General features: G+C 43.6%; 1 protein-coding gene across 2 annotated transcripts in view; it reads left to right on the top strand.

Moving 5' to 3' along the window:
- LOC132405887 (glutamate--cysteine ligase regulatory subunit-like) overlaps nucleotides 1–23,592 on the top strand; it is a 38,114-nt gene extending 14,522 nt beyond the window's left edge. Inside the window, exons 4-7 of one of the 2 annotated variants that reach the window (XM_059990869.1) lie at nucleotides 2,296–2,352; nucleotides 7,202–7,404; nucleotides 13,954–14,068; nucleotides 23,106–23,592. In XM_059990869.1, the coding sequence (XP_059846852.1) occupies nucleotides 2,296–2,352; nucleotides 7,202–7,404; nucleotides 13,954–14,068; nucleotides 23,106–23,299 (569 nt within the window). In that variant the 3' untranslated portion in view covers nucleotides 23,300–23,592. Of the gene's footprint in view, nucleotides 1–2,295; nucleotides 2,353–7,201; nucleotides 7,405–13,950; nucleotides 14,069–23,105 lie in introns of both variants that reach the window. The other variant, XM_059990871.1, reaches the window with a different exon arrangement.
- Nucleotides 23,593–24,116: the final 524 nt, after the last annotated feature.

Raw genomic sequence — 24,116 nt, 5'->3', positions numbered from 1 at the left:
GTCCTTTCCATCCAGTCATAAAGAGTTCATCACCATTCAGAGGACGGTGAGAGTTTGGAATGAGCTGCCAGTGCATTCGATTGTAATTCAAGTATGATTTTGATTTCAACAAGTAAGAGAGATTTGGATAGGTACACAAATAGTAAATGGTAGGGCACTGAAGAATGCAGTAGAACAGAGTGATCTAGGAATAATGGTGCATAGTTCCCTGAAGGTGGAATCTCATTGTGGATAGGGTGGTGAAGAAAGCTTTTGGTATGTTGGCCTTTATAAATCAGAGCATTGAGTATAGGAGTTGGGATGTAATGTTAAAATTGTACAAGGCATTGGTAAGGCCGAATTTGGAGTATTGTGTACAGTTCTGGTCACCGAATTATAGGAAAGATATCCACAAAATAGAGAGAGTACAGAGAAGATTTACTAGAATGTTACCTGGGTTTCAGCACCTAAGTTACAAGGAAATGTTGAACAAGTTAGGTCTTTATTCTTTGGAGTGTAGAAGGTTGAAGGGTGACTTGATAGAGGTATTTAAAATTATGAGGGGGTTAGATAGAGTTGACATGGATAGGCTTTCTCCGTTGAGAGTAGGGGAGATTCAAACAAGAGGACGTGAGTTGAGAGTTAGGGGGCAAAAGAAGGGTATCACGAGGGGGAATTTCTTTACTCAGAGAGTGGTAGCTGTGTGGAAAGAGCTTCCAGTAGAAGTGGTAGAGGCAGCTTCAGTATTCTCATTTAAGGTAAAATTGGATAGGTATATGGACAGGAAAGGAATGGAGGGTTATGGGCTGAGTGCGGGCCAGTGAGACTAGGTGAGAGTAAGCGTTCAGCACGGACTAGAAGGGCCAAGATGGTCTGTTTCCGTGCTGTAATTGTTATATTTGTTATATGGTTATACGATATGGAGGGCTATGTTCAAGGAGCAAATTGATGGGACTAGGCAGTTTAAATTGTTCAGCATGGACTAGATAGGCCGAAGGGCCTATTTGTGTGGTGTAGTTTTCAAAGACTCTATGGCCAACACTATTCAACTAGGGGTGGGGGGGGGGGCAGTCGGGTGGCAGAGCAACATTGGTTAAAGCTATGATTTGAATAATTATCACCAATTAAGGTTCAGTATGGAGAATGCTGTATGTTTGGGTATCTGGTTACTGTATCCTAATTGTGGTTTTAAACAAATACATTAGAATGGAAGCTCGAAGATATCTGTTCTGAAATTTACTCACTAAAATAACTTTTAATTGGACTTGTGCAGGGAAGCCAAGCTGATCCCAGAATTACATTAATCAGTGCAGGAACTCGTTACCTTACATCATTGCAACTACACCGGGAGTTGGTGATCCCTGAGTATCTGTGTAAAATATAGTGACTACCCCATACCAGGGTTCAGTGATCCCTTAGTATTTGTGTACGATATAGTGACTACCCCATACCGGGGAATAGTGATCTCTTAATATCTGTCTAGTTTCTTCTGTATAATTTAAATGCTTGCCTGGCTGGTGGAGGTTAGATCATAGAACATTATCGCACAGTACAGACCCGTCTTCCAGCCATTTTGTACCAACTCTTTAATCTACTCTAAAATCAATCTAACAATCCCCTCGCCTCCTTTATAGTCCTCCATCTTTCTATTATCCATCTGCCTACCTAAGGGTTCTTTTACCTATCATCTTCCAGCTTGTACTCCTTCCCATGCCCCCAGCTTCTTATTCTGGTTCCTTCTCCCTTTCTTTCTAGTCCTGATGAAGTGCCTCAGCCTGAAACATCAACAGTTTATTCCTTTCTAGAGACATTGCCTGACCTACTGTGTTCCTCCAGCATTTTGTGTGTGTTACTCTGGTTCTACAGAATCTCGTGTTTAGAACTAATCGCTGTGCTACCTTAATAGATTATTCCCATTTCCCAACAACCATCCACCATTTACCTTTGCCTTAAACATATTGAAAAACCATGACCACCATTCTTTCAGAAAGACTTCAAACCTTCGGGCGGGGCGGGGGGAGCTAAAAACTCCTCCATCTTTGTATTAAATTGCCTTGCCTTACCTTTTAAACAGGTCCCCAAATCTCTAAGTTTAGTAACAAGACCATCAATGATGGACCTGGAAGGTCCTGAGGGATATTGGAATCATTGAAATCCATGATGGAAGAGAGTCCATTCAGCCCATTGTTTTCAATATGGCCAAAAGAAGAAGTATTTTGTTCATCTCATTTCTCAGGTGTGAGATAAGGGTTTGGAGAACTTATGGCAGTAGAGCTTGTTTGTATGAATAACCACTGACCTTCTTGTGTTTTTCAGCCAAACTATTCATCTACAGATATGAACCTGGAATCATCAAAGAGGCTGCAACTGAAGGTAGGTGGGACCAACTTTGACACTCCAGGAGAAGAACAAGTAAATCTTATTGTTGAATGGATTGGGACTCCTAATACCAGGGGAATTACAATTTAAATGGCTTCAGCATAGACTAGATGGGCTGAAGGGCCTGTTTCTCTACTGTACTCTATGGCAATGAATTACACTGAGACTGTTGTGCCATACAGAGCTGGTCCTTGAAGCTGAGACTCAGATGGGTGGCTGTTGACTGGGGCAGATGGAGACGATGGGCTGAAAGATTTTCTGCTGCATTGTAAGCTTGGTAAGATTTGAAGCAGGCAATTGGACACCATGGAGCCTTGTTTCCTGCTAAAGATACTGAAGAGCTTGTGGCCTTGTGACCCCGCCTGTGGAGAACTTGGGGTTAAAACAGCCTTTCTTCATTCAAGAGTGTGCTCCCCTGTTGTGACAGTGAACTCCACTAGTAGCTTGGTTTTACATTAACCTGAGATCGATTCCTGGCCATTGTTAACTCCATTTCACAACAGACTGTGTGTTTACACTTTTGTAAATCTTTCCAACACAGATTTTTTAGCCTGCCAGATCCATGCCTGCTCCCATGGAGCAATTCTGTCATTCCACTCTCCTTCTCCTTGTATCCCTCCTAACTATTCACTCTCTCATATTCCTACCGACTCCTTTGGGTGTTTCTTTTTGCCGGCTGCATACTGAAAGGACAATTTACCACAGCCAATGAATCTGCCGGCTCATCCGTGACAGAGGGGAAGCAAGTGAAACCCAAACAGCACTCGAGGTCGGGGTCAAGGCCGCAGACTCGCTCCTCTGGCACCATGCTGCCCTGGCCCAGCTTCCAGTATGGCTGAAGACAGATTTGTGGGGGCTTGGCATGTTTGTGGGAGCTTTCTGTGCACATTTACTCTTGTAGCTGTGCCCTCATCCATTCCTACATTTGTCCCACATCATCACCCCTCTGTGGCCATGCGCCAAATCCTCAGAACTATAGTCAGAAGTAGGAGTAAGCTGTTTGGCCCCACATGCCTGGTTGTTCCTGCACCCCAGCCTACTTCACTTCACAAAGATTCAAACTTCAATCACTTACGGCTGCTCGACAGCTGAGTCAGGGCTTGAACCTATCATCTCTTACAGCGAAACTAGGCGACACAGGTGACAAGATTTTGCTCCCAGATGAACTCTGTGCATGTTTTGATGATCAAAACTTGGAGGATCCTTCACAAACACCCACGGCCCTCATGACACTGCGATTTCAGTCCCTGAGGCCAAAGTGAAAGCGTCCTTCAGCATGGTGAAAGCTTGGAAAGCATCCGGCCCAAACAGGGATCTAGCCGATTTCTAAAGACCTGTGCTGATCAGCTGGAGGGTGAGGTTTACCGATACCTTTAACCTCTAACTCTGGCAGCCTGAGGCACCCATTTGCTTCAAGCAGGCTTCAATCTTGCCAGTGCCTAAGAAGAATAGGGTAACCTGCCTCAACAACTATCATTCTGCAGCACTTACATCCACTGCGATGAGTGCTTTGAGAGGGTGGTGATGAAGAAGCAACTTGGATCCTCTTCAATCACCTAATGGATCATCAGGTCCACAGCAGATGCCATCTCACTCAACCCTGCAGCATGTGGACATCTGGATGCACTTTATCAACTACAGCTTGGCTTTCAATGCCATCATTCCCTCAAAACTACTCAATAAGTTTCAAGACCTCCTTGTGCAGTTGGATCCTCAATATCTTCACTTGCAAGCCTCAGTCAGTTAGGATTGGCAACAGCAGCTCCTCCACAATCACCATCAGCACCAGTGCACCACAAGGCTGTGAGCTTAGACCCCTGATTTACTCACTTAATACTTATAACCGTGAGGCTAAGCAGAGATCCAATGCCATATCTGCTGATGACACCACAGTCAAAGGCTGAATCAAAGATGGTGACAAAGCGGCATATAGGACGGAGATTGAATATCTGGCAGAGTGGAGTCACAACAATGCCAGCAAGACCTATGAGCTGATTACTGACGTCAGGAAGAGGAAACTGGAGGTCCGTGAGCCAGCCCACATCGGAGGATCAGAGGTGGAGAAGGTCGGCAACTTTAAATTCCTTGGTGTCATCATTTTAGAGGTTCTGTCCTTGTGCCAGCACATACTTCCTTAGAAATTTGTGAAGATTCAGCATGACGTTCAAAATAAACTTCTGTAGATTTGTGGTGGAGAGTATATTGACTGAGCGCATCACAGCCTGATATAGAAACATCGATGGCCCTTAAACATAGTGGATATGGCATAGTCCACAGGTGAAGCCCTGCCCACCACTGAGCGCATCTGCACAGATCACTGTTGCAGGAAATCAGTATCCGTCTACAGAGACCGCACTACCCAGGACATGCTCTCTTCTTGCTTCAGTGAAGGCCCTTTCCAGCACAACAAGACCACGTCACCCAATTACATCCATGTGACTAATTAATCCATTAATCCGTACATCTTTGGACTGTTGGAATTCATCTTTTGTCCTATTCCCCTGCATCCCTCTGAGATGTATTCTCTCCCTCAATGGCCCACAACTGTCCCCTGATTCCCTTGCCCCCATCCACACCAGGCTTAGTTTACAGTGGATGTTCAAAGCTAAGCACAGGTTCATCTCCTTGATCTGCTGTCCATAACCATTGACCCTAAAGCTGCACGAATCCCATCGATTATGCCCGACGTTCCCAGATTCTGCCTCTCACCTACAATCCAGGCACGATTTATAGCAGCTCATTAACCTACCAACCCAGTGGGAGGAAGCGGGAACATGGGGTGGTCATGGAGAAAACTTCACACTGACAGCTCCAGAGCTCAAAACTGAAGACACGTCACTGGAGTCATGAGACGGCAGCTCTACTGACTGTGCCACTGAGCTCCTTGTCTTTCAATTAGACAATTCTCCATGTACATTATAGTTCAATTCACTGCCAGAGATTTTATCCACTTGTTTCCTTCCACTCCTCCACACACTCCATCTGTCCATCACTGACACGCTCCTCCCACTGATCCCATCTGTTCTCCCCACCTCTCTCCTTTCAATCCATGCTCCATCTTTCTCTTCTATTTGATTTCATCATCGACAGCCCTTTGTCGTCTCCACATTTCACCTCTCCCCAGCCTCTGTCACTATCAAGGTTAAGTCAAAGTAAATTTACTGTCAAGGTTCATATAGAATACATTACCACATACAGCACTAGTTTGAGATTCATTTTCCTGCAGGCATTTACAAAAAATAAAGAAATGCAATAGAATTTGTAAAAAGCTATACATAACCGGTAGTGTAGTGGTTAGCACAATGCTTTACAGTACAGGCGAACCAGGTTCAATTCCCTCACTACCTGTAAAGAGTTTGTGCATTCTCCCCGTGACTTCATGAGTTTCCTGCGGGTGCTCCGGTTTCCTCCCACAGTCTGACTGGTGGGTTAATTGGTCATTGTAAATAGTCCTGCGAATAGGCTAGGATTAAAATCAGTGGATTGCTGAGTGCCAGGGCTTGAAGGTCAGAAGGGTTAATTCTGTGCTGTATCTCAATGAAATAATAAAATATGAAGACTGGCAAATTACCAATATGATAAAGAAGAAAAATTGTGCAAATCAAAAGAATACCACTGAGAAAATAACTCTGTTGTTAATAAGGCATACAGTGCATTGGCCTTCATCAATCGTGGGATTGAGTTTAAGAGCTGAGAGGTAATGTTGCAGCTATATAGGACCCTGGTCAGACCCCACTTGGAGTACTGTGCTCAGTTCTGCTCACCTCACTACAGGAAGGACATGGAGACTATAGAAAGGGTGCAGAGGAGATTTACAAGGATGTTGCCTGGATTGGGGAGCATGCCTTATGAGAATAGGTTGAGTGAACTCAGCCGTTTTTCCTTGGAGTAACGGAGGATGAGAGATGACCTGATAGAGGTGTCAAAGATGATGAGAGGCATTGACCATATGGATAGTCAGAGGCTTTTTCCCAGGGCTGAAATGGCTATCATGAGAGGGCACAGTTTTAAGATGCTAGGAAGTAGGTACAGAGGAGATTTCAAGGGTAAGTTTTTTACGCAGAGAGTGGTGATTGTGTGGAATGGGCTGCCAGTGATGGTGGTGGAGGTGGATACAATAGGGTCTTTTAAGAGACTCCTGGATAGATACATGGAGCATAGAAAAATAAAGGTCTATGGGTAACCCTAGGTAATTTCTAAGGTAAGGACATGTTTGGCACAGCTTTGTAGGCTGAAGGGCCTGTATTGTGCTGTAGGTTTTCTATGTTTCTATGTTCTAAAATGATTTGTAGACTCCTTGAAAGTGAGTTTGTAGATTGCCGAATCAGTTCACATTTGAGGTGAGTGAAGCTATCCATACAATTCGGGACCCACTCACCCCTCCTCCATCTGCCCACCACCTCGCTATCACCTCTCACCAGCAGTCTTGTGCCACTCCTTTCCTCTATCTCTTTATACTGGCTATTGCATGTTTAACTTTCAGTCCGGTATTAATCTGAAACGTCGACTGTCTACTGCCTTCTCAGATGCTCTCTGATCTGCTGAGTTCCTCCATCACCTCACATTTCACTCAATATTTCAAATCTGCAGTCTCTTGTATCTCCATTATTGTGCTGGAATACAAAGTTGAACAGCTCCATAGGGGGAGGAACACGCAGTAAGTTCTGCAGAAAGCAGATATCTGCTTAGAAAGCCAGAATGAGGAAGTGGGATAACCAGGGAGGGGTGAATCCATGGCTGAGAATTTTCAAATCGATACCTGAAGTCCAACTAATTCATCCTCCTTCAGATCAGAACGGAGAGAGTAGAGGATGAATTGACATGCTTCTCCCTTCAATCACAGCCTGCTTACAGCTGGGAGTGTCTCAACTAGATTCTGTAATCCTGGCTCTGCCACAACTGCCAGGAGGGAAATGCCACTCCCTGGAAGACTTGCTGCCCCCTTGGGAGGAGCTGGAGTCCCTGGTCCAAGAGCAGATGGTCACATCAATCGGAGTGTCGGACATGGACAAGCAGATGCTGGAGACATTTTGCCTAAATGTACAGGTGAGAATCCCCAAATTCTCCTTCTTACCTTGCTCAATTGTTGACACCACACTTCCACACACAGGGAAACATGTTTCCTAACACTACATGTCCCTTCCCATCTCATTCATTCTTTCTTCTCCCTTCTCCCATTGGGCAGAAGATACAAAGACTTGAGAACATGTCCCACTAGGCTCCAGGACAGCTTGCGTCCAGCTTTTATCAGATTCATGATCTATTTATCTATCTATCTATCTCTCTATCATAACTGATAGCAGTTTTTATGTCCTGCACTGTACTGCTGCAAAAAAAAACACAAATTTCACGTGTGAGTGATAACAAACCTGATTTTGATTCTGATTCTTGAATGCTCGTACACTGAAGATAAATCCTTGATTTCCCAAACTACCTCATTGTGGTTCTTATCTGACTCCCTGCACAGTAGTTTCTCTGTAACTGAACCACTATGTTCTTCATTCTGTTTTCGTTGTTACTAACTTGATGCACGGAAAAAACATTTCACTCTGTCTTGATGCATGTCATGATAATAAACCAGTTCCAATCTGCCACAGTGTGGTGGATAAAGTTCTTACTATGTGCCTAGAATTCTTGAACATTAATCTGTTATCAGAAGTTTGAATAGCAACTCTGGACACTTAGTAATCAAGTAAGATTAGAATAGATATAAAAAAGTAGTATCAATCATGCCAAAGTGCACTGATGACCTGGGGGAAGGAAATTTTCATCCTTACCTGGTCTGGCCAGGTACGCCAATAACATTTTAGCTGCCATTCATTTGATCATTCATTTAGTGATAATCTGTGGCAGTATCTGCTGTTTTAGAATTACTGTTGCTTTAAGGCTGACACAGAACCCTGAAGTCCCAGGTTGAGGATTAGGTACTTCCTTTCAACCACTCAGTTCATGAACCAACCATCATAAACTCTAATCTCTACCACATTATGGCAACACTATGATCACATGACACTAAAATAGACCTTGTTTCCTTTTTTATAAATTCTAATTGTGTTCTTTCTCATATAAATTGTGTATAACTGATGTTTATGTTTTTTCTTGTACTGTAAATGTTGCTTATCTGATGCTGTGGTTCTATGATACTGTTGCAAGTGTTTCATTCCACTAGTGCACGCATATTATTGTGCTTATGGCAATAAGCTCAATTTTGACTTTCATTACATCTATAAGAGACTGCTCTTTTGAAGGCTGCTCGTCCAGGCTGTATTGGCGCGTGGTCTAGTGGATAAGGCATCGGTCTAGTGATCTGAAAGTCATTTGTTCGAGCCTCAGCTGAGGCTTGAGCAAGGTACTTAACCACACATTGCTCTGTGATGTCACCGGTGCCAAGCTGCTTGGGTCCTAGTGCCCTTCCCTTGGACAACATTGGTGGCGTGGAGAGGGGAAGGCTTGCAGCTTGGGCAACTGCCGGTCTCTCAAACAACCCTGCCCTGGCCTGCGCCCTGGAAACCTTCCAAGGCGCAAATCCATAGTCTCATGGGTCTAATGGATGCCTATATAAAGTCCAGGCTGTAGAGGCCCTTTATGTGAAAGAGGGGCTGAGCTCCTGACGCATTCCTTCAGTGAGGCTGCACTCAGGGAGGAGGAGTACAGACACTTACAACACTTACGATGTACCAAGAGGAGTACTTGAACCACCAGTGCTTCTGTGCTGAGTGCCCTCATGAGGCTCGTGATTCCCAGTTCCCTCCCTACCCAGGATGATGCCCAAGCAAACCAGATCCCAGGTGTCCTGCCAGGGGTAGCCATGAAGGCCAGCATGACAAGGGTTTAAGAGGCTCTTAGATAGGCACAAGAATGGCAGAGAATGGAGGGATATCACTCATGTGTAGGTAGAAAGGATTTGTTTAGTTAGATGTTTAATTACTAGTATAACTATTTCACCACAGCATTCAAAGATTCAAAGTACATATATACAGAATACAACTCTGAGATCCATCCTGCCGCAGCCAGCCATGAAACAACGAAACACCATGGAACCCATTTTGAAAACATCAAACACAATGTGCAAAAAGCAAGGGGACAACACACAGAGTAGCAAACATCAAATCAGGAGTCCAGCGGTATTCAGTTCAATTCAGCACTGTGTTGCTAGCCCACTGCAGGCTGCACGCAGAACCAATCTTCGCTGGTGCCCCAGTCCAAACTGATCACCCCGATCAAACTGCTCAAAAACAGCAATAAAAAGAGTAAACAGAATCTAGAAACACCTTAAAGTCCCTCAAAACAAGTCCACATCCTCGCCAATCAATCATTATCTAGTGAAGGGCCTGTCCTGTTCTGTACTCTTCTATGTTCTGTGTCCTGAATTCTTCGCTCTATGTTCTATGTTCTGCTACACTAGTGATGCACAATAATTGCTGAGCTTGTCAGTACAAGCCACCTCATATCGTAGCTGGGACTTCACCTTCTTCTAATCAATGCCAAGAATGTCCACTTCCCAGTACTCAGAAGCATGAGAGACCATTTCTATGATGGTCCCTCATACAATAAGATGGACTCTTGACCTCATGATCAACCTTATTATAATCTTGGACCTTTTTGTCTACCTCCTCCACACTTTCTCTGTAGCTTTGACACTTTATATTCTCCATTGTTATAATTTTACTTTGTTCTACCTCAATGCACTATGTAATGAGTTGATCTGTAGGAAGAGTGTGCAAGACAATTTTTTTCACTGAATCTTGATACATGTAATCATAATAAACCAAATCTTATTCCAATTAGGCTATATTCCTGTATCATTACAGTTCATGTGTTTAGGTCCCATTCTAGTTTGGAAGAATAAGAAGATCTCATCAAAGCTTAGACATTTCTTAAAGCACTTGACAGGAAAAATCATTCCATCAACTGAGGGGTCTAGAGCAGGAGGAACAGTTTCAGAAACAAAAAGCAAAGAAAAATGCTGGAAATACTCAGCAGGTCAACCAGCATCTGTGGAGAGAGACAGAGTTAACATTTCAAGATTAAGCCCCTAGTCAACACATTCAGAATAAGCGGTAAGCGATTTCAGTATGAATGGGGGAGAAGGTTCTTCATGAAAAAAGAGCCATAAACCCATAATTGGCTGGGTTATAGGAGGGAGAGAGGTGTGGTGAATGAGTTGATAAGCATGTAGGGGTGGCAGTAAGGTTGTAGATGACACAATGATCAGTGGAATTATAGATACTAAAGAAGGTTGTTTGAGGATACAGTGGGTCATAGATCAGAGGGAAGGTTAGGTGGAGCATTGGCAGATGGAATTTAGTACAGATATCTGAGATACTTTGGGAGGGGAAATTCCACTAGGACATGTGCTGTAAATGGCAGAGTCCGTCGGAGCATTTAATTAAAGAGAGGCCTTGGAGAGCAATTTCATTGTTCTTCATAATGATGACGTGTGTAGACAATGCAGTAAAAATGCCATTTGGTACTCTTGCCTTCGTAGGCCAAGGCATGGAGTATAAGAGGTGTGACCACATGTTGCAGTTGTAACCTGAATCTAGGAGCATTATTCACAGTTCTGTTTGCCACACCACAGAAAGGATGTGTTAGCAACACAGTACAGAAGAGATTCATCAGGAATGGTGGGCTAGAGATTGTTTATGTTGGGTTGATATTCATTGGAGTCTGAGGGGTGACTTTATGAGGCTTATAAGATTATGAGGGGGATAGATAGGGTAGGTAGAATCTTTTACGCAGGGCGGGTGAGTCTAGAACTGGGGCACAGGTTTAATATGGAGAGGAGCAACATAAATGAGATCTGATGGGTAAGTTTACACATGGAGGATGGTAAATGCCTGAATCAAATTCTCAACGCAGATGATTGAGGAAGAGACAATTACAGTTTTTGAAAGGAATTTAGATCGAAATGTAGGGGTATGTGGACAAAATGCGGGTAAATGGGAACAATATCATGCCTGCATGGATGGGATAGTTTGTAAGAGATTATTCTTGTGCTGTACAATGCAATGATCCTGTGATAAAAACACCCCCAAGCAAATCTGCACATACAAAGCAACTATAGCTTCCATCGTTATGTTGGCAAACATTTTCCATGGGTGTACGTTATCAAATGAGTCTTGGTCAGTGAGGTGGGTTTAAGAAGCACCCTACCAGGAGGCAAAGGCAAAGATTTATAGGAGAAAGGTTGCAGACCGAGGCAAATGAAGCATGGCTGCCTTTGGGGACCAGTTTTGTTCATGTATGGGGCTAGAGAATTTAGTATAGATTAAACACAAAGTAGACAAAGACCTCAAAGCTAGTTACCACCTTCATTTTGTGAATTCACGGGGAGCTAATTCGCACGTCTCCCAAATGCGAAGTTACATTTCCAATTTATACAGTAAATCTAATCACACTAGGTTAACCGGTCTCCAGACTTTGTTTCCGGAATTTAAACATTAGCACAATACAATTGGTTCCTCATTGCTCAGAGGACCAAACAATCCACTCAAATGTCTCACATTGCCTCTCAAATGATTCAAATGATTGCACCTACACAATCAGGGGACCTTACTGATCTACTGTACAAAGAGGTAGACCCATTCTGTTTTTTTAAATCATGCTCTCCTCACGATTCTAACACCCCATCACCACCTCCCCCCGCCCCCCCCCCCCCCCCACCGTCCTCAAGCTTAATCCCTTTCTTCGACATATGGCGAAGGTCAGGGCAGGTATAGGATGATATGAGAGATTGCAAATGTGGGGAAAATGGCTGAAACATAGATGGTGGAGTCACAGAGTCAAACAACACAGGATATGCTCTTCAGCCCAACTCTTCCATGTCAGCCAAGAATTCCATCTCAGCTGGTCCCATTAGCTCATCTTTGTCCCTCTAAATCTTCCTATCCATGTATCTAACAGCTTTTAAACTGTACTTAATAGATGTGTCTTGTCCACTTAGTCTGGCTGTTCATTCCACGTACTTACCATCCTCTGAGTGAAAATGTTGACTCTCGGGCTGATAACCAAATTTCTCTACCCCCATTTTAAACCTATGCCCTCTAAGTTACTGGTTCCCCAGCCATGTTAAGAAGACAGCTGACATTCACCTATGTGCCAAATTACATAGAGCTTGCAGGAGTTTTAAAGTTGTCTTTTATCAGATCAGTACTTGTAGGAGTTTTCAAATTCCCCTTTGAATTGCTGACATAAAATGAAAAGAATGCAGGATCAGGAAGGAAACCATGAAGATGTAAATCTCAAGGGTTAATTGATGGGTCAGACAAACTATCTTCCAGTAAAGCTGCAGAGAGCTCACACTACAAGGATGTGATGATGAGGCTTTACAAAGCATTGCTCAGACCACACTTGGAGTATTGTGAGCAGTTCTGTGCCCCTTATGTAAGAAAAAACATAGAAACATAGAAAACCTACAGCACAATACAGGCCCTTCAGCCCACAAAGTTATGGCAAACATGTCCCTACCTTAGAAATTACTAGGCTTACCCATAGCCCTCTATTTTTACCTATCTAAAAGTCGCTTAAAAGACCCTATCGTTTCCGCCTCTAACACTGCTGTCGGCAGCCCATTCCATGCACTCACCACTCTTTGCGTAAAAAAACTTACCCTTGATATTTCCTCTGTACCTACCCCTCAGCACCTTAAACCTGTGCCCTCTTGTGGCAACCATTTCAGCCCCAGGGAGAAGCCTCTGACTATCCCCATGATCAATGCCTCTCATCATCTTATACACTCCAATGTGCACACATTGGAGAGGGTCCAGGAGAGGTTTACGAGAATGATTACATGAATGAAAGAGTTATCATATAAGGAACTTCTTACAGCTCTGAGCATGTACTCACGAGAGTTTAGAGGAATGGGGGGGGGGGGATTGCATTGAAACCTATCACATATGGAAAGGCCCAGGTAGACTGGACGTAGAGAGGATGTTTCCTAGAGTGGAGGAGTCAGCTTCAGAATAGAGGGCTGTCCATTTTGACCAGAGATGAGAAGGAATTTCTTTAACCAGATGGTGGTGAATCTGTGGAATTCATCGCCACAGATGCCTGTGGAGGACAAGTCACTGGATATATTTGAAATGGAGGCTAATAGATTCTTGATTTGTCAGAGCATCAAAGGTTATGAGTCAAAGGCAGGAGAATGGGGTTGAGTGGGAAAATAAATCAGCCATGATGGAATAACAGAGCAGGCTCTATGGGTCAATGGCCTAATGTTGCTCCTATTTCTTATGGCTTTATGGTCTTATTGTCAACATGTGCCTGAAATTGGCTGGAGATGTGGATAAGTTTTGGTCTACATCCATGGTCTGGTCTGACCGGATGGCCTTTACAGTGGAAAGCTTGTCAGCTAAAGAGTGGCCACTTGGACCACGTACCAGATAGTTAGAATTTCCACCAACTGATAGTTCAGAGTCATACAGCGGAGAAGCAGACTATTTGGCCCATTATTCCCATGCTGACCATGTTAGCAGAAGGGTAGGTGAAAAACTGGGAAGAGAATTGAAATGAATGGGAAAAAAAGCAAGTGTGAATCTCACTGTTGCCAGCTGTCTTTTACAACTGTTCTAACCAAGGTTATCTCTGCAGCAGGTCCAACCAAGCAGTTGCCAAGTCAACCTTGCTTCTTGCTGTGTAATACCACCTGAACTGACTGCATTCACCAGTGAAAACGGCATCCAATTGTTGACTCACAATGACCCTGCAGGTGAAATAACTAAAACTCTTCCTATTTGGCATCCTTCTCATTCTGCTCTGCTGTGTTGTCACGTTTGGATCAACTTGACAGAAGCAGGAGCACACTGTGGTCCAGGAGTTCATTGGTTCAAGCCCCACTTCAACACAGGGGTGGACGTACCCATGCCTGATAAGTGAATTTGTGCATTTCCTCTTGGAGGTGACATTGAGATTTTCAATTGACTCTGCATCTGCTGGGTCTACGGGATGCAGGGAATCCCACAGAAACTTGTGGAAGCCCACCATGATATCCTAGACAACATTCATAGAACATAAAGCAGTACATTTCAGCACAACAACAGTACACCACTGGCCCATGACTTAGCACTATACTAATTCATCCAGCAACTAAATGCCTAATCTAAAGTAATCTCTTTTGCCTGCACAATGTCTCTATCCCTACACAATGTTTCTGCTTAGCTAAGAACCTGTTAAACACCTCTGCATATTTGCCTCTACACCAGTAACTCACCACCCTCTGTGTAAAAAAAACCTGCCCTGCACACTTCCTTTGAATTTACCCCCTCACACCTTAAATGGGCATGCATTGGAACTGGACATTACGACTCTGCTGTAAAGGGTTTAATCAATGTGGCTTGTGGATTAGACTCTGTAGTTCACATTGTGATGTGCTTCTGATTTCTGGTCACTCCTTTTTTTGTTGCTACTTGGGGCAATTTTGAATCAGGTCAGGCTGCAGATAGCCAACACCGAACTGAACTGAATATGCATGGACTCTTGATTCTGTGTTTTGTATTCTATGTTTTTCACTCATCTTTTGTTGCTGTTTATGCAATTTCTTTGTGTGGGGTGTCAGCTGATGTTTTTCTTTGAACGGGTTCCTCTGCTTTTCTTTGTTTTGTGTGGGGAAGTTGAATCTCAGGGTTGTATACTGCATATGTACTTGGATAACAGATATACTTAGAACTTTTGAATCTTTTAAAACTACTAGCTTTGTACGATATGTGTTAGGTCTCCCTGCAGCCTTTAATGATCCAGGGAAAACTACCCAACCTCTTCTTATAGCACAGGCCCTTTAATCCAGGCAGTACCCTGGTGAACCTCCTGTGCACCCTCTCCGCACCTTCAGATCCTTCCTCTAGTGGGGCAATTATATACTCAAGATGTGACTTAACTTCAATTTAATGAAGCTGCAATGCAACCAAATGCAGATTAATCAGGCTGATTATCCTTTCAAGTTTACAGTGACTAGCAGCAGTGTAGAAGTGCCGATCAATCACGCTAGACTATATTATTGGAGCTTAGCCTTCTGCCTCTGAATCTCCCACCACTGCTCACTTAACATGTCCATCCCTGATTCACATGCCAAATCAGAAAGGCAATAGCCTCTTCATTCTTGAATTCATAATTCTATACAACTTTTCTAAGTGAGGTTATCTCTGCTGCAGGTTCAACCAAGCAATTGCCAAGTAAACTTTGTCTCTTGCTGTATAATGTCACCTGAATTATCAACTTTATTAGTGAAAACCCATTTTTTTTCTAGTGGATGGAGTATAGGTGCTCGGCAGAAAAAGTGAAATCTCCCAGTGGCCACACATTTTAATCCCTCTTCTCATTCCCATTCCAACATTTCAATCCACGGCCTCTTCGACTGTTGTGATGAGGCTACACTCAAGTTGGGGGAGCAACAACTTATATTCTGTCTGGATAGCCTCCAACCTGATGGAAAGAATTTTGATTTATCAATCTTCCGGTTAGGCCCCCCCCCACTTCTTTATTCTCCATCCCCTTTTCCCTCTCTCACCTCATGTCCTTGCCTGCCCGTTGCCTTCCCCTGGTGCTCCTCCCCCTTTTTCTTTCTTTCATGGCCTTCTGTCCTCTCCTATTAGACTCCCCCTTCTCCGGCCCTGTATCTCTTTCACCAATCAACTTCTCAGCTCTTCATTTCACCCCTCCCCCCTCCCAGTTTCACCTACCACCTTGTGTTTCTTCCTACACCCCTCCCTCCCCCATCTTCTACCTCTGACCCATTATCTGTTTTCCTCCGGTCCTGATGAGGGGTCTCGGCCCGATTCGTCGACTGTACTCTTTTTGGTAAATGCTGCCTGGCCTGCTGAGCTCTCCAGCATTTTGTGTGTGTTGCTTATTAATTCTTTCCATTATTTATATCATGGGTTAGGAGATTGCAATAATCTCTTAAATTTCTACAAAGTCCATCAATGATAGAAATGATAATCTGCACCTGTTGTATCAAATTTATATGACTGTGTAGCCATTATTAATACTGATATAAAATATTTTTATTCATTGAGTTATAGAGTACTACAGCATAGAAACAGCCTATTTGCCCCATGTTGTCCACACTGAGCTGATCTTCTGTCTCGTCCCACCTGCGTGTGGCAGGAATAGTGGGCACCAAGGTTCAGTCATGTAGTACTAGCTGGTTTATATGGGAAACAATATTTCACTGAAGTTTTTCCCATAAGATATAGGAGCAGAGATGGGCCATTCAGCCCATCAAGTCTGCTCCACCATTCAATCATGGGCTGATCCAATTCTTCCAGTCATCCCCACTCCCCTGCCTTCTCCCCATAACCTTTGAAGCCCTGGCTAATCAAGAACCTATGTATCTCTGCCTTAAACACACCCAATGACTTGGCCACCACAGCCACTCGTGGCAAAAAATTCCACAGAGTTACCACTCTCAGACTAAAGTAATTTATCTGCATCTCTGTTCTAAATGGACATCCCTCAATCCTGAAGTCATGCTTCCTGTCCTAGAATCTACGACCAAGGGAAATAACTTGGCCATTTCTAATCTGTTCAGGCGTTTTAATACTCGGAATGTTTCTATGAGATCCCCCCTAATTCTCCTGAACTCCAAGGAATACAGACCAAGACGTTCCTCATATGGGAACCCTTTCATTCCTGGAATCATTCTTGTGAATCTTCTCTGAACCCTCTCCAATGTCAGTATATCCTTTCTAAAACAAGGAGCCCAAAGCTGCACACAATACTCCAAGTGTGGTCTCACAAGTGCCTTATAGAGCTTCAACATCATATCTCTGATTTTATATTCTCTACCTCTAGAAATGAATGCCAACAGTGCATTCGCTTTCTTCACAGGTTAACCTTTAGGGTATCCTGCACAAGGACTCCCAAGTCCCTTTGCATCTCTGTATTTTGAATTCTCTCCCCACCTAAATAATAGTCTGCCTATTTATATCTTCCGCCAAAGTGCATGACCATACACTTTCCAACATTGTATTTCATTTGCCACTTCTTTGCCCATTCCCCTAAACTATCTAAGTCTCTCTGAAGGCTCTCTGTTTCCTCAAAACTACCTGCTCCTCCACCTATCTTTGTATTACCGACAAACTTAGCCACAAATCCATTAATACCATAGTCCAAATCTTTGACATGCAACGTAAAAAGCAACGATCCCAACACCGACCCTTGTGGAACTCTACTGGTAGCCAGCCAGAATAGGATCCCTTTATTCCCACTCTCTGTTTCCTGCCGATCAGCCAATGCTCCACCCACGCTAGTAACTTCCCTGTAATTCCATGGGCTTTTATCTTGCTAAGCAGCCTCCTGTGCGACACCTTGTCAAAGGCCTTCTGAAAATCCAAATACACCACGTCTACTGCATCTCCCATGTCTACCCTGCTTGTAATTTCCTCAAAGAATTGCAGTAGGTTTGTCAGGCAGGATTTTCCTTTCAGGAAACCATGCTGGCTTTGGCCTATCTTGTCATGTGCCTCCAGGTACTTCATAACTTCGTCCCTATAACAAGCAATTCCAACAACTTCCCAGCCACTGATGTCAGGCTAACAGGTCTATAGTTTCCTTTCTGCTGCCTTTCACCCTTCTTAAGTAGTGGAGTAACATTTGCAATTTTATGGTCATCCGGTACAATGCCAGAATCTAAAGATTCTTGAAAAGCCATCATTAATGCCTCGGCAATCTCTCCAGCTATTTCCTTCAGAACCCGAGGGTACATTCCAACAAGTTCAGGAGATTTATCCACCCTCAGATCATTAAGCTCCCTGAGCACCCTCTCAGCCGTAATTTTCACTGCACAAACTTCACTTCCCTGACACTCTTGAATATCTGATATACAGCAGGCATCTTCCACTGTGAGGACTGATGCAAAATGTGCATTCATTTCCTCTGCCAGCTCTATATCTCTCATTACAATATCTCCAGCGTCATTTTGTATTGGTCTTATATCTACCCTCGACTCTCTTTTACCCTTTATATACTTAAAAGAGCTTTTGATATTAGTCATCAGCTTCTTTTCATAATTCATCTTTTCCTTCCTAATGACCTTCTTAGTTTCCTTCTGCAAGTTTTTAAAAGCTTCCCAATCCTCTATCTTCCCACTTCCTCTGGCTTTCCTGTATGTCAGCCATGGCAGTGTCCTTCTTCCCTTCGAAAATTTCTTCTTATTTGAAATATATCTGTCTTGCACTTCCCTCATTTTTTGCAGAAACTCCAGCCATTGCTGCTTTGCTGTCCTTCCTACAGATATCCCTTTCCAGTCAACTTTGGCCAGTTCCCCTCTCATGCCATTGTAATTCCTTTCATTCCACTAAAATACCGACACATTGGAATTTAGTTTCTCATTCTCAAATTTCAAAGTGAACTCGGTCATATTGTGATCACTGTTCCCTAAGAGTTCCTTCACCTTAAACTCTCTTATCACCTCCAGATCATTGCACAACGCCCAATCCAGCACAGCCGATCCCCTACTGGGCTCAACAACAAGCTGTTCTAAACAGTTATCCTTTAGACATTCTACAAATTCTCTCTCTTGAGGTCCAGTACTGACCTGGTTTTCCCAATCCACTTTCATGTTAAAATCCCCAATGATTATCATGACATTGCCTTTCTGATGCACCTTTTCTATCTCCTGCTGTAATTTGTAATCCACATCCCGGCTACTGTTTGGAGGTCTGTATACAGCTGCCATTAGGGTCCTTTTACCCTTGCTATTTCTTAATTCAACCCGTAGAGACTCTACACCTTCCAATCCTATGTCATCCCTTTCTAATGATTTAAGATTATTTCTTATATACAGGGCCACACCACCCCTCTGCTTACTAACCTATCTTTCCAATAATCCATATATCCTTGGACGTTCAGCTCCCAATGGCAGCCATCCTTTAGCCAAGTTTCAGAGTTTCATATTAGCCAATCTGTAGCTGAATTTCAACATCGTCTATTTCTTCCTTATGCTGCGTGCATTCAAATACAAGGCTCTCAGTCCAGTATTTGTTGCTTTCTGTTTTACCTGTCCCATACCCCTGTTGCCTTGTAACTCATGTCACTTTCTGTGATTAAATCTCATCTTCTGTCTGTTTTTTCTATAATGTCTGTTGCCCGCTATCTTTGATTTATTTGTTTTCCCCTTCCTCAAACCTATCACTGGTTCCCATCCCCCTGCTAAATTAGTTTTAACCCTCCCTTACAGCTCTATTAAATGTGCCCGCTAGGATATTGGACCCCTTTGGGTTCAGGTGTAACCCGTCCTTTTTGTACAGGTCATACCTCCTCCAGAAGAGGCCCCAGTGATCCAGGAATCTGAATCACTGCCCCTACCAGTCTCTCAGCCACACATTAATACGCCTAATCATGCTATTCTTTCACTCGCTAGCACGTGGCACAGGCAGCAATCCTGAGATTACTACCCTATAGGTCCTGCCTTTCAGCTTCCTACCTAACTCTCTGAATTCTCTCTTCTGATCCGAGAGATCCTATACCCTGGGACCAAGCATCTCTATCAGGCTGATAGAACCTCTTGTTTGTTCCCCTCGCTATAGAATCCCCTTTGAATAACGTATTCCTCATCTTCCTCTTTCCCTTCTGCACCATGGAACCAGGCTTGGATAACAATATTTTACAACACACACAAAATTCTGTGTTGTAAATGGGCTAAAAATTCTATATCTGAATGCATGAAGTGTCAGAAATAAGGCGGATGAGTTTGAAGCTCAGGAGCGAATGGGTAACTATGATGTTGTTGGGATAACGGAGACATGGCTGCAGGGAGATCAGACCTGGGAAATGAATGTACAAGGGTATACGTGCTATCGTAGGGATAGAAATGTGGGCAGAGGGGATGGGGTGGCCCTGTTGGTGAGGAATGAGATTCAGTCCTTTGTAAGGGGGGATATAGGATCAGGAGAAGTAGAGTCTGTGTGGACAGAACTGAGGAACAGTAAGGGCAAAAGGATGGGTGTTGTCTACAGGCCACCAAACAGTAGCATGGATATTGGGTGCAAGTTGAATAGGGAGTTAACATTGGCATGTGGCAAGGGTAATGTCACAGTAGTTATGGAGGATTTCAACATGCAGGTGAACTGGGAGAATCAGGTTGGTCCTGGACCACAGGATAGGGAGTTTGTAGAGTGCCTATGGGATGCATTCTTGGAACAGCTTGTACGAGAGCCGACCAGGGACAAGGCTATTCTGGATTTAGTGTTATGTAATGAACAGGATTTGATAAGCGATCTTGAAGTAAAGGAGCCATTAGGAGGTAGTGACCATAATATGATAAGTTTTTATCTGCAATTTGAGAAGGATAAGGGCAGCTCGGAGGTGTCAGTGTTGCAGTTGAACAAAGGAAACTATGGAGCCATGAGGGAGGAGCTGGCCAAAGTTAACTGGACGGATATCCTAGCAGAAAAGACAGTGGAACAGCAATGGCAGGTATTCTTGGGGATAATGCACAAGGTGCAAAATCAGTTCATCCCCTTGAGAAGGAAGGATTCAAAGGGGGGAAAGGGGACACAGTGGTTGACAAAGGAAGTCAGAGATTGCATAGCATTAAAAAAAAGGAAGTATGACAGAGCTAAGTTGAGTGGGAGGACAGATGATTGGGAAATTTTTAAGGAACAACAGAACTTAACAAAAAGGCAATACGGGGAGAAAAAATTAGGTACGAACGCAAGCTAGCCAGGATTATAAAGGAAGATAGCAAAAGCTTTTTTAGGTATGTGAAGAGAAAGAAGATAGTTAAGAACAATGTTGGGCTCTTGAAGAATGAATCGGGTGAAATTGTTATGGGAAACAGAGAAATGGCAGAATAATTTAATAAGTACTTTAGATCTGTCTTCACTAGGGAAGACACAAACAATCTCCAGATGTATGGATGGGCCAAGGACATAGGGTAACAGAGGAAATGAAACAGATTGAGATTAGGAAGGAAACAGTGATGAGTAGACTGATGGGACTGAAGGCTGACAAATCCCCAGGTCCAGATGGTCTGCATCCTAGGGTACTAAAGGAGGTGGCCCTGTAAATTGTGGATGCATCGGTAATCATTTTCCAATGTTCCTTAGATTCAGGATCAGTTCCTGAGGATTGGAGAATGGCTAATGTTATCCCACTGTTTAAGAAAGGAGCGAGGGAGAAAACAGAGAACTATCGACCTGTCAGCCTGACATCGGTGGTGGGGAAGATGCTAGAGTCCATTATTAAAGATGAAATAGTGGCATATCTAGATAGAAGTGATAGGATTGGGCCGAGCCATCATGGATTTACCAAGGGTAAATCATGCTTGACTAATCTATTGGAGTTTTTCGAGGATGTAACCAGGAAGTTAGACAAGGGAGATCCAGTGGATGTAGTGTACCTCGATTTTCAGAAGGCATTTGATAAGGTCCCACATAGGAGATTTACCCACATAGGTGGGTAAAATCAAAGCTCATGGCATTGGGGGGAAGATATTGACATGGATAGAAAACTGGTTGGCAGATAGAAAGCAAAGGGTAGCGGTGAATGGGTGTTTCTCGGAATGGTAGGCGGTGACTAGTGGGATGCCACAGGGCTCGGTATTGGGACCACAGCTGTGTACGATTTACGTCAACAATTAGATGAAGGCATTGAGAATAACATCAGCAAATTTGCTGATGATACTAAGCTGGGTGGCAGTGTGACATGTGATGAGGATGTTAGGAGAATTCAGGGGGACATGGATAGGCTGGGTGAGTGGGCAGATACTTGGCAGATGGCGTTTAATGTGAATAAGTGTGAGGTTATCCACTTTGGGAGTAAGAACAGGAAGGCAGATTATTATCTGAATGGTGTAAAGTTAGGTAAGGGAGAAATACAAAGAGATCTCGGAGTCCTTGTTCATCAGTCACTGAAGGTGAATGAGCAAGTGCAGCAGGCAGTGAAGTAGGCTAATGGAATGTTGGCCTTTATTACAAAGGGAATTGAGTACAAGAGCAAGGAAATCCTTTTGCATTTGTACAGGGCCCTGGAGTGTTGTGTACAGTTTTGGTCTCCAGGGTTAAGGAAGGACATCCTGGCTGTAGAGGAAGTGCAGCGTAGATTCACGAGGTTAATTCCTGGGATGTCCGGACTGTCTTACACAGAGCGTTTAGGGAGACTGGGCTTGTACACGCTGGAATTAAGGAGATTGAGAGGGGATCTGATTGCAACATATAAGATTATTAAAGGATTGGACAAGATAGAGGCAGGAAATATGTTCCAGATGCTGGGAGAGTCCAGTACCAGAGGGCATGGTTTGAGAATAAGGGGTAGGTCATTTAGGACAGAATTAAGGAAAAACTTCTTCTCCCAGAGAGTTGTGGGGGTCTGGAATGCACTGCCTCGGAAGGTAGTGGAGGCCAATTCTTTGGATGCTTTCAAGAACCAGCTAGGTAGGTATCTTATGGATAGGGGAATCAAGGGATATGGGACAAGGCAGGAACCGGGTTTTGATAGTAGATGATCAGCCATGATCTCAAAATGGCGGTGCAGGTTTGAAGGGCTGAAATGTCTACTTCGGCACCTATTGTCTATTGTCTGTTGTCTAAAATATTGGAGGAATCCAACCATTTAGGCAAGATCCTTAGAGGGAAATAACCACAAGAAGGGCCTCTGCCCAAAACATCGACTGTTGTTTATTCCCTTCCATTCCCAGCTGCCTGACTGCTGAGTTCCTCTGGCATTTTGTGTGTTTTGTTCAAGAATTCCAGCACATGCAGAATCCCTTATCTTTAGCAATATTTCACCATGGTTTTCTCCCCGCCCAGATATCCTTCCAGTGGAAATGCTCCAGGAAGCCCTCAGTGCCAAGCTGCAAGACCCTGGCATCTCCGAGTGGGTGCCAAGGTGGATCCTTCGCTACTCGGCAATTATTAAGGACAGAGGGATCATCAGATCAAAAGGATACATGGTGAAGGCTGAGAGAACAGCAACACATCGCCGAGTCTGCCCTGAGACGTAGGTTATTGTGGTTGGATTTATGATTCTATCTCATGTTCTTGGAGAACTCTGGAATGAACAGATGTAAAGACATTGACTCAGAGGGGATTTAGGACTGGGTATTGAGTTGCAAAACAAGCAAAGTTGTCCACTGCAATATCTTCATTATGTTCTTCTCTGATCATATGCAGTTAAGTATTCCTCCTCAACCCTTTGGAACAGATGAGCAGGAATTTCTTTAGCCAGATGGTGGTGAATCTGTGGAATTCTTTGTCACAGGTGGCTGCGGAGGCGAAGTCATTGGGTATATTTAAAGTGGAAGTTAATACCTTCTTTATTAGTAAGGATATCAAAGGTTATGGGGAGAAGGCAGGAGAAGGGAGTTGAGAGGGATAATAAATCAGCCATGATCAAATGGTGGAGCAGACTTGATGGGCCGAATGGCCTAATTCTGCTCTTATGTCTTATGGTCTTAATCATGAGAAAATATGGAGCAGTTAATGATAATGGGCTCCATATCAGTACAAAGTTGCCACCTTGCCAAGAAGCCCTTAGTTTGGTCACTGTGAGTTACCAAAATAATGTACATTTCTGTAGAGCCACAGGGGTTCCCATAGTGTGCTACAGCCACTCTGGGGACGTAACACTGCCTTATATTGCAACACTCCACCAGTCAATCTCACTGACCCACAATGTGAACAGCTTTAACCCTTGAGTGCCATTTATACAGATATCTTTGCAGGATTTAAACTCCTATGTAAGTTTTCCTTCTCTATTTTTCTTTGTTAGTCCAATTCTTGTTCCTTACCATGTAACCAGGCAATTGAGCTTTGAGGGAA

Source organism: Hypanus sabinus, chromosome 16 (genome assembly GCF_030144855.1).
Source record: "Hypanus sabinus isolate sHypSab1 chromosome 16, sHypSab1.hap1, whole genome shotgun sequence".
NCBI lineage: Eukaryota > Metazoa > Chordata > Chondrichthyes > Myliobatiformes > Dasyatidae > Hypanus > Hypanus sabinus.
Note: the sequence above shows the minus strand (reverse complement) of the source record. Positions and strands in the feature narration are given on the sequence as shown.